At 32.4% G+C, this 11,225-nt stretch overlaps 1 protein-coding gene across 4 annotated transcripts in view; it reads left to right on the top strand.

The window, feature by feature from the left end:
* LOC127807791 (phosphoglycerate mutase-like protein 1) overlaps nt 1–11,225 on the top strand; it is a 41,999-nt gene that overhangs the window by 12,992 nt on the left and 17,782 nt on the right. Inside the window, exons 1-4 of one of the 4 annotated variants that reach the window (XM_052345895.1) lie at nt 8,754–9,017; nt 10,435–10,499; nt 10,664–10,771; nt 11,097–11,176. In XM_052345895.1, coding sequence (XP_052201855.1) covers nt 8,804–9,017; nt 10,435–10,499; nt 10,664–10,771; nt 11,097–11,176 — 467 coding nt within the window. In that variant the 5' untranslated portion in view covers nt 8,754–8,803. Of the gene's footprint in view, nt 1–8,753; nt 9,028–10,434; nt 10,500–10,663; nt 10,772–11,096; nt 11,177–11,225 lie in introns of those variants that run through there. The other 3 variants (XM_052345896.1, XM_052345897.1, XM_052345898.1) reach the window with 3 other exon arrangements.

Raw genomic sequence — 11,225 nt, 5'->3', positions numbered from 1 at the left:
ATGACTTTCAACTAAGGAAGATTGCATCGCTACTCCCTAGTTCTCTATGTGGATTGGTTTGTTATAAGACTTCACATTGGAGATGATTGCATTGTCATTCCTTAATCCTTTGGCTTTGATGAGGCGTTTGTTTGTTCGTAAATGCATCCTTTGGCTTTGATGAGGCGTTTGTTTGTTCGTAAATGCTACGAGGGCTCATGGCCATTTTATCATTTGCGTGTGTTCAGGGCAAGTCCTTTGTCCATTAATGCAAGTGACTCTCGAACATCTTAATAATCTTCTTGTTATTTGCATGTGTTCGAGGTGAGTCATTCGTTCACCAACACAGATGACCCCTTAATATTTTAATAGTCTTCTCTGTAATCCGTCAGTGCTTCTAACTTCTTTTTTGTTAATGTTAAGCTCAAGGGTAAGATAATAAGATTTTGATGATAATAAAAATATTTTTAATTAAAAAGTACATTTAAAGATTTTTGTGAAGAAAAAATATTTTTTTCATAACCTAGTATCTTAAGTCGACTGAAGTAAGGTAATAAGTTGGTATCTAATCTTGTGTAAGTTCAGTTGACCTAAGATGTCAACCTAAGTTGTACATAAGGTTTTTGGACAATTTAAGTCAACCAAAGTGGTGATTTCAGTCAATTGAAGTTGGCCAGAATGTTGGCCTCTGATCTTAGGTCGACCGGGCTTTCGACTGTAGTTGTGCATAAGGTCGCTAGATGACTTAGGTCGATCAAAATGACAACTTCAGTCGACCGAAGTCCAATAGACTTTTCTATTTGTCTTTGTTTTCTGCATCTTCTTTGTTGCTCGTTCAAAGATAAATTTATATAGATGTTTTTATTTTCTTGTACTTTAAAATCATATATTGATAAGTGTATCTTTTCTTCATGCAAAAAGTAAAATCTCTTTTTGAAGAAAAACTGGTTTTGACTTCAGATCTGTTTACTTTTATAGATTTTGATTTTCTTGTCTCTAACTTTATGAACTTTTTTGTCTCAAAAAATTTATGGCTAATTTTGATATCAAGTTGTCTCTTTAGCTTTTTTTGATTGAATTTTTGTACAATGTATTTTTTTTATATTTTTTTATATCAGTTGGAGTCTAAAAAGTCTGAAGGTTTTTTTTTTTAAATTCAAATTTGCCTTTTGCCCTTCTTTGTAACAATTAGTTTTCTGGAGATATATATATATATAGGGTAAGTTTGGACTTTCAAAAATATACAGAATAAATTGATTGGAAGAGCATTCAAACAAAAAGTGAGAAAAGTTTAAAGTGCTATAAATGTGCTGGTTGGTAGAATTATCAACATTGGTGACTTGTTTGAATTTATCTTTGGTTTTAAGTTTGTTGTTTTACTCATTTGTTGTGTGAGGGGTTTGTATTTATTAATAATGTGCTAGTGATTTTTGTTTAGGCAAGAAATTGTATGTTTGTTCTAGTTTTAATTAAAAGTTAGTGTTATATTTCCCTAGTAAAACCTCAAGCACAATCTTGAAATAGAGGACTAAGCTCTTTAGAGCTAAACCTCTAGAAAAATTCTCATGTTTTTTGTGGTTGTTTGATTTAAGTATTCTTACTCCTGCTACAATCACTTTTTATTAATATCGCAATTTAAGAATTTTTAACAAGAGCTAAAATCATGAATTTTTGAAATACCCAATTCATCCCCCTCTTGGTAGTTTTTCTGAGTAATAGTTAGGTTTGTGTAATCAATGGCACCTCACACTTAAAATGGGGGTGAATTAGGTGTTTATAAATTTAAAAATTTATGGAGATTTTCGAAAATAGATAACAAAACAGTGAATTGTAAGCCAGAAAATGGAAAAATCAAGAATACAAGAGACACGCAAATTTAGAGTAGTTCGGTTTAACTTAGCCTATTCCATTACTTTAGCTCTACACTAAAGATTTCAAAATTTACTATAACCTCATATTTTACTAAGTAGACCATCTAGCAAAATTGCTAGAAGTTTACAACCTCTTATTTATATCTAAGTAGGTCTTCTTGCACAACGCTAGGAATTATAACAATGAATAAAAAAAGATGATTTGAGAAATGAATCTTGTTGAGAAATTTGTGTTTTGATTTATGGAGAAAATATGTTTGAATTTTCTTTTTCGGTAAATTTGGTTTATTGATGATTCTCAAAACATTTTTCTATAAATGATCTTGAATTGGAAAATTCATGCGCATATACCTATATATTTCCAAATGGTAAAGTATGTTAATATATCAATTGAACATGACAAGCATTTGAGAAAAAAATTAATTGGCTAAGTATAAAAGTCCTCTAAAAAATATTGCTAAATGTTGCCTTCACTGAGTGTTGAAGTGATTAAATCAATTATGGCAAAAGTTTCAACTCAAATATGTGCTATTCAAACACATTTTTCTAAAATTTTAATCGAGTTTGGCACTTCACATAATTATGAGAGAATCCTTCTTATACTCAAAGTATGCCTTGAGATTATCCATGTATCTTCAAGAGCATCAAGGTTTGAGCATTTATTGAACAAAGTAAACCGCATATTATATGTTGGCTAATGTACTTGAGTTAATCAAGTATCTGTTGGTGAAAAGCTTTACACATATGCCTTTTCCTTATATAAAATTATGTGATTTTTTCAAGATAGTTGAATATGTGTTTTATGAAGTTAAATTTCAATCGACTATTAAGGATCTATCAGTCGAGTGACTTATGCATACTCTTTGTATCTTTCAAACTCAGTCGAGTAATTTCTTAAGATAGTTGAGTAATGCTTAGACTAATTGCGGTTATGCTTCTGTGCTTCAAGATTAATTGAGTATAGAGTATTTATACTCGAGTATATGTTTTCATTAGTCGAGTAAGTCTAGCTTATTAGTCGAGTATGTTATATGCTCTTTATATGGCTTATGAGTTAATCGAGTATTGCTTGGTCATACTCGAGTAGACTCTACACAATCGATTACATGTTTTATACAATTGAGTAGTTTGCATTTCATTAGTTGAGTATCTTTATCACTTAGTCGAGTAATTGTCATTTGCATTTTGAAATTTATAGCTGTTAGACTCATTCAATGCTTGACAATTTTTGCTTTTCAGACCATTAAATATTTCTCAAACAATATGGGCTTTCTCATATGAATTATTAATTGTTGTTAAATACTATTAGAGACGAAAAGTGATAGTTGTGAGACAAAATGGTTCATTCATTTTAAAATTTTCCACGTCTGCTAACTTTAAGTGTAGGAAATCTATAAATAGGAGAAGAGGCCACTTGAACTAAAAACGTGGTATACTACTTCGATCAAGATTTGAGTTCTCCTTTCAAAAATCCTGATTCTCACGAGCTATCCATTTTAATATATTTATGTGAGAAATATTTGAGAGTGAACTTTATTTGAAATCATGTAACTCTCTCAATCAAGAGAGAGCTTTTGTGTTTACTATTTTATTCATCATTCTCTTGAACTATTCTTCACAATCTATTATGAATTTGTTAGAGATAAAGTAGCGGTTCTGGCTTAGCGCTAATTTGAAAAGCCATTGTGTAAATGTTAAATTTTGTCACGTGAAAAAGTTGTGGTTGTGGCCGAGCCCTTTTTAAAAAGCCAAATGTAAAGGTTGGTAGTGAACCTACTGAGAAGAAATGGTTGACAGATTGTCAAACTAATCGATAGTTTTTTTTCAAAAAATCTAAAGCACACAACACACTATGACTTTGGGCAAACGATCGAATTTTCTTATAAAAATGATCCGACTATTTTGACAATAAGTTGGCATTATACAATAGCTTTTGACATTTTTTAAACTTATGTAAAAACAACCTACGTAAAAACAGTTGAGACTTAAAATTTGCATTGTTGACAGTTCAAGGGAACAGTTGATTGTTTTTACTGAAAGGCCAAAAATGATCGAAAGTTTTAACAAATTGATTGACAGTTGTGTCTTGCTTCGACAACCTAAAATACAAAGGTACAAAACAATCAACAATTTTTCATTTAAATAGAGTGTTCATAATATGAAAAATATTTTGACACTCTTAACACATTTGATTTCAAAATAAATAGAAAAAAATTCATTTCAAAATAAATATAAAAGATTTTGTATACATTGAAAGCATGTATATCATTTGGCATTGATTAGATTGATCATATTCAATTTTCAAAGATAAAATATAATATATTTTCAAATGCCAAATATATCAAAAAAATTCATCATGAAAATATTATCAAAGATAAAACAACACTTTTTCCTCGGATCATGTTTGTGCATTGTTGTACTTTTTTATGTTAGGTTTTCCTTAAATTGTTTTCGTGATTTTGCATTTCAGCTTTCTATGTCATTCTCACGCTTTATGCACTTTTGATTCTAGATTTGTGTTTGTTTCTCTGTTTAACATATTAGGAGCTCACATAGTATACAAAAATGTTCAATTTAGCTTTTGAATCGTTTAAAGCTTTTACTACTTACACTTTGCTTTAGCTAGGAGAGAGGGTGTTCCACCCTCTCCCCAGTCTTTTATGAACATGGAACAAGTGTTATGCTTGCTCCTTGGGTATTTAGTTCTTTGTTGATGATGCACTCGCTTCTGCATTTTCAATTTTGATCCCATCTCATGCATTTTGTGTTTTTTGGCTTTAGATTATGCTTGATTGCTCTTGCATATTTATCGTCCTTGATTCTGAGTTATCTTAGATCATTTTTGTGCTTTAAAGTTTTTGACCCATAATTCGATATCATGCATTTGCTCCCCTGATGCTGGACTTTCCCTTTATTATTCTGGCGATTCTTACATTTTCTTTGATTTCTTAAACCATTCTCGTACTTTCACACTTCAATTTTTAAATCGTTCTCATGCTTTAGCGCTTTGATTTTTGGACTATTCCCTTGCCTTCACACTTCGATTTTTTGACTATTGTCGTGCCTTTGTACTTCAATTTTTGGACCGTTCTTGTGCCCTAACATTTTAGTTTTTAGATTGTTATTGCATGTTCACCTTTCAATTTTTAGGTTGTTCTCGTACCTTTGTGCTTCGATTTTTGGATCATTCTTGTGTCTTCATGCTTCGATTTTTAAATAGTGAGTCCTAAATTGTTCTGGAGCCTTAGATTGCTCCAAAATACTCAAATTCGTTTAAATTATCAAAAATAATTTGTTTTGTGTATTAATTATATAATGAATTTTATTGTGTAAGTATGACAATTATATAAAACCATCAATTTCAAATTAATGGATTAATTTTCCATCCAAAAGTTAACTTTTGACCATTTTTTAGATTGGTTACTAAATTTTAATTCTTTGCAAAGTCACTAATGTTTGATTTTTTTTGCAATATTGTCACATTTAAAATTTTCTAACATAAGCCTAGACTTCATCTCCTCTCATTCTCTTCTATCCTTATTTTTCACCAAGACCACCACTACCATCACCATTGTAGCCGCCGCCACCACTGTCAACACCTCCACCTTTTTCATTTATTCGCCATTCCAACCATTTGCCTTTGGTCATCGCCCTACTTTCTTTGTTCGTCTGCTTTCGATCACTACTACTTTGCCTGTCACCTCTAACAATCGTTGTTTCGCCCGTCGCTTCCCCTGTTCTTTGCCTTGTAAATAAATATAACATGGTTTCCCCCCTTTAATATGTATGTATATATATATATATTTGTATATTATTTGCAAGGCAAAGAACATGAGAGGCGACGGGCGAAGCAAATGTAGTTGGAGGCAACGAGCAAAGTAATGGTTTTCGGAAGCAACAGGTGAAGCAACGGTGACTTGAGGTGAACGACCGAAGAAACAAAGGCATTGATTGGAGGTGAACGGTTGGACTAGTGAAGGAGTGGATAAGGTGGTGGTGGTGATGGCGGCAACGACTACAACGACGATGGCAGTGGCAATCTTGGTGGAAGAGAGGGATAAAAGAGAATGAGAGGTGAGGAAGTTGAAGGCAGAAATGTGTGTGTGTGTGAGAGAAAGAGATGGGTGATGTTGAAAAAGTGATCCCCACTACCACGTGACGATGTTTTATTCATTTTCATTACACAACTATCATGTGGGCAACCTCTAGGGTTGTGATTGAAATTTTTTATTGCTAGCTCAATGTCACATCATTGAGTCCAACGAGACTCCTTTTAAATGTGATCATTTTGTAAAGAAATTCAAATATTAGTGATCACATTGCAAAGAATTGAACTTTAGTAACTAACTTAAAAGGGTCAAAAGTTTAGTGAACTTTAATGTAATTTATCCCCTCAAATCACTTGAAATCCACGTATAATTTACCTAAACACCAATTGTGAGCATCTATGAACACTTTATTTCTAAAAGTTATAAAAACTCTTTAAAAACAAAAAAATGTCACATCTCTTGTAAAGCCAAAAAGACACCTAGCTCAAGCCAAAAAGATGTCACATCTCTATGGTTCAAAAATAATTTTGGAGTTCCACGTGTTTTATATCTTTTGCTCACCCCCTTTTCAGCACAAACACTTTAATTAAATTCTAAATAAACTAAATTAAGCTAATTAATCTAATAATCTTCATTAAATTATATTAATTAAACTAAACTAAAACTAAGACAAAAAAAAAAAAAAATGCATTGCCATGTCGCCTATGACAAGGAACCAATCACTAGAAATGATGGGTGGAGAAGGACCTATTATCTTTGGATGGTGGGTCTACAACCCACTGTTATATTGTTAGAAGTCAATTGGTTTAGCCATAAGTAGGGTTTCAATAAAGATAAAAGAGAAGAAAAATAACAACAACAATAGTTGTTGAAAGAAAGAGTTTATGGAAGAGTTGCAAGATTTTGGAATCCTTTGTTAACCCATTGCTAAATTTGTCGTTGTTGCTTCTTCTTGTTCTTGTTCTTGTGAGTTGCTATTGTTTTGTCTTCTTCTTTTTTGCAAACTTCTAAAAATTGATGGCCAAATCATGGATGGGTTTAATAAATTGAGGTTTGAATCAAGCCATTTCTCAAATTATCCATTATCATTTTCTCTTCTCTCTCTTTGGCTCCATACTTGAAATCAGAGCTGGCTATTGGGCCAGATAGGCGGCTACCTAAGGCCCTCAATTGTGAAAGACCCCACTTTCCAATATTTATAATTTTTATATATTTTTTATTTTTTAATAATAAATACTTTATTAAAAGTTTAAATTCAAAATTTTATTTTTTATATATTTTTTCTGTGTTTGATAACTTTGATTTTTTTTTTTTACTTTAACTTTATTTTTGGGTGTATAACATATGTTATTTTTTAGGTTTTTATATTTTTGTGTGGGTATTTTTTTGAGTTTAATTTGTTGATTGTTGTGTCAAAGTTATTGATTAAAGCTAAGCTAGTTGTCTTTTTTTTTTTTTTTTGTTATTTTTCAACCAACATGTATCTCCAACCATTTTTATTTAATATAGATGATTTGAGGTGGAGTCTAATATAAATTTATAATACATTTTTCATGAGTTTAATGTAAATTTAAAAAAAATCATTAGGTTATTTATAATATTTAATTAAATTACTCATCTAATTTATAATTAATAATTGTAATGATTGAATTAATGTAGATCTACTAATAATATTTTTTTACCCATGGTATGAATTTGATGTTGAATACAAATTTAGTAAAATTAATCGATGTTTTCAATTTTTATTTTAAAAAAATTAATAAATAAAAATAAAAAATGACATCAATTATGTAATTGATTGAAATAAAAAATTAATAAATTTTATAGTGGATTGAACTTTATTTTTTTAATTTAATGACATAATGAAATTTTCTTAAAAAAATATGTATTATTTATTTTTTTTATAAAAAATTAATACTTTTGAAAAAATCTCAAATTTTTTTTCCCTCTAGTGCTCCCAAATTGGTTGGACTGGCTCTACTTGAAATACATCATTGTTAAAAATGATGGGTTTCCACCCTTACTCATATTTGACAAGTGAGGCTCATCCTCAACATTAAAATTTTGCTCGTTAAAAACAATAAGTGCTAAAACCCAATTGTTTTAAGAAATGGTTCATAGGCTAGGTTGTTGTTTTGTTTTACATTTTTTGTGTCTTGTTAATTATGATTTCATATAATTAATTTTTAATTGATTTTCCAAACAAATGCATACACGTGAAACTAGAATATGGCATCAAGAATATTCCATGGTTGCAATGTAGTGCACGGCTTTAACTGAGACTCTGGAGTTTGGAGTCCAATGTTAGCTTAGAGATGAGGCAGAGGCAGGCCCTTAATTAGAGAGGGGTCCATGATCTACGCAATATTAGTATCCTTAATTTTAATAAAAAAAATAAATTATAAGTATGAGAGTTTGTTTTACTGTATAGAATGATAATTGAACTTACGATTTATCGAACCCAATATATTACTTGTTTGACCGTTTGGTATTTGAGAGAAATTCCTTTTTAAAAAAGTCCATAAATAATTCTAAATTCAAAAGAATTCAACTTTATAATTTAATTTTAGTAACTAAAATCTAAAATCAATCGCGGTCGCCAAATGGTGGCCGAGACAGTTGTTCACACCATATTAATATAAATAAAATTTAAAGGTAATTATAATTTTTTTGGTCATAAATATATTTATAAGAAAAATAAAATTCTATTAACTCTTTTAACATATAATATATATACATATATATATATAATTAAAAATTTTACCACCACGGATACTGGACTGGATACGTGGTGGAGGAGGGGAGGCTGGCGAATAATAATTACAATAACGATAAATAACGAATAAAGAACCAGCGCAGGCAGACACGGACACGGCCACGGCCGCGCCCAAGCATTTGCCCACCATGACCCTCCTCCTGCTCAACCACTCTCCCTTGTCCACATTAACCTCCTCCTCCTCCCCCTCTTACGCCACCGCCATCCCTCGAATTTTTACTCCTCTTCCCTCTAAGCTACTCCGCCGTCCCTCTTTTCTCGGACCCGCCCCCACTCCGCCGCCGGTTCGTCTCTCCCTCCTCTGCTCCTATTCCTCCTCCTCCGCCGCCTCCGCTCGCTCTGGTAAAAGCATGTACGCCTTCGTGCATTTCTTTTTTCTGTATGTTTGTGTTCGTTGGACGAGTGAAATGCGAGGTCGTATTGTTGAAACGACAATGATATTGTTAACTCTGGATCTGGATTGGATTGGATGTTGACGAGCGATCGCCTAATCTGGTTTACTGGTTTTCGAATGCGTTCAGTTGGTTTCGGATGTTGTTGCCCTGACATGTTATGTGTTTCGAGGCTAGTCGAAGCTTTCGTTTCGTCCACCCTGTATATTCCTAATTAATTCTTCTCCAGCTGAGTCAGCAGCGGACATGAAACTGGTGCAATATTCCTTTTTTGTGCGTTCATAGACGTATTTATACACCCAGTTTGAATGTATTGACTGGCGTTCATGTGTTTTCGCATATGTTTGTGCTTTGATTTTCGCGAGCGCAGTTGGATGCATGTCTGTTCTTATTGAATTTAAGTTCAATCACTTAAATTCCAAATCTTGGGGCTTCCATTACTGAACTCTGGATGTGGAGGCTTACGAACACTAATTTTTTTTTTCTAGATTTGAAACATGGTGGTTGCTTATATTGTTTTTCTCTTTATATTTGGTATTGACAGCAGATTTTTTTTTTTTTTAAATGTTCCCTTGATCCCAGTTCCGTGGCAGCGATGCACGATGTAAAACCTAGGATTGTGCATAAACTTATATCAGAAGTTCTTGAATATTACTACTTCATTATCATTGTGATTTGTTATTCTGCAAAAACTGTTCCATACTTCCATGTTCATACTAACTCATATTGCTGATTTTTCCCCCTATTTTTGATTTTTGATAACTGAAGATTACTAAAAAGCGCCAAAGGGATCAAAACTGTACAAACCAAAGCATATAAAGGCAAAGGAAACAAGAACCATAATTACTGAGTTTCTGGTGAAGGCAAACGAAGCAGGAATAACATTTTTTCCCCCCTTACCAGAAATGCTATATAAGTAATGAGGAACATCTGGTAATGGAAAATGTGTGTGGGTGTGTGTGTGAGGATTTGGGGGGAGGAGGGGGGCTTCATAAGCTGTGATGTGTTGTAACCTGCATGTGTGAGATGTCTGCTGCCATTCTGATGTACTACTGGGATTGATTATGTATTATGTGTCATTTATGTGAAATTATGTGCATTATTTTTCCAAGTTAACAATCAAGGCTTTGTTGTTTCTATTGCTTGAGGTGTCAGATAGCTAGATCATCCCATGACTGAACTGTTTTTGTGCGCATTCACCTTCTTAGTAGCTACTCTGTTTGGTATGAATAAATTCTTTTGATGTAGCCCTGAAATTTATACATGGGTTATTACGTTAATCCTAAACTTGGAATTCATTGTGATTGGCATTTCTGAAGCTCATATATTGTCTATGTTTTGAAATAATCTTTGCCTTCGATGTCTAGCAGATATGGAATCCAGTTTGGGCCAGAGTTTGTATCCATTACACCATTGTAAAACAATTCACCTGGTTTGTGCCTCCTTTCATTTCTTTGTCTCACATTCTCAATGGTAGCAGAAAGGTCCAGTGACCTTTGGATCTGAAGTTGTCACATGCTTGATCTGAATTCTATTTTTTTTTTGTTTTCACTTGGATTTCCCATGGCCTTTTAGTCTCAATACCAATTTATGTAGGTGAGGCATGCACAAGGCGTCCATAATGTAGAAGGTGAGAAGGACCGTGATGCATATTTATCGGAAGAACTCTTTGATGCACATCTCACCTCCCTTGGCTGGCAGCAGGTGATAGCTGTAGAGATATTTAAAACAATGTGAATTTGTAAATGCTACTATTTCATGCTTGCTTTTATTAAGATAGGCATTTTATTTAACCAGTCTAGTTTAAATCTGTTCAAGTGAAGATAGATAGTTTCTACATGGTTTTACATGAATTATTTGATGTTAGTTTCCTTTTATTTTTTCCTAGTAGGAACCATTTTCTTATAAACAAGGACCAGTTGGATGTGAAATTTCTTAGACTTTCTTTATATTTGCTCATGTTATATTCTTGAGTCAGGTATCTCAATCTATTGAAGAATGCTTCTGATAAACTTTGTACTTGTGACAGGTAGATAACCTACAGAAACATGTAAAATCTTGTGGGATTTCCAAGAATGTCGAATTAGTTATTGTTTCGCCTTTGTTAAGGTACAAGTTATACTTCCTGTCCCTGCTGAAGCTTGACTTAAATTGTATG

Source organism: Diospyros lotus, chromosome 8, assembly GCF_014633365.1.
Source record: "Diospyros lotus cultivar Yz01 chromosome 8, ASM1463336v1, whole genome shotgun sequence".
Classification (NCBI taxonomy): Eukaryota; Viridiplantae; Streptophyta; class Magnoliopsida; order Ericales; family Ebenaceae; genus Diospyros; species Diospyros lotus.
This window is presented reverse-complemented; position numbering and strand designations above follow the sequence as displayed.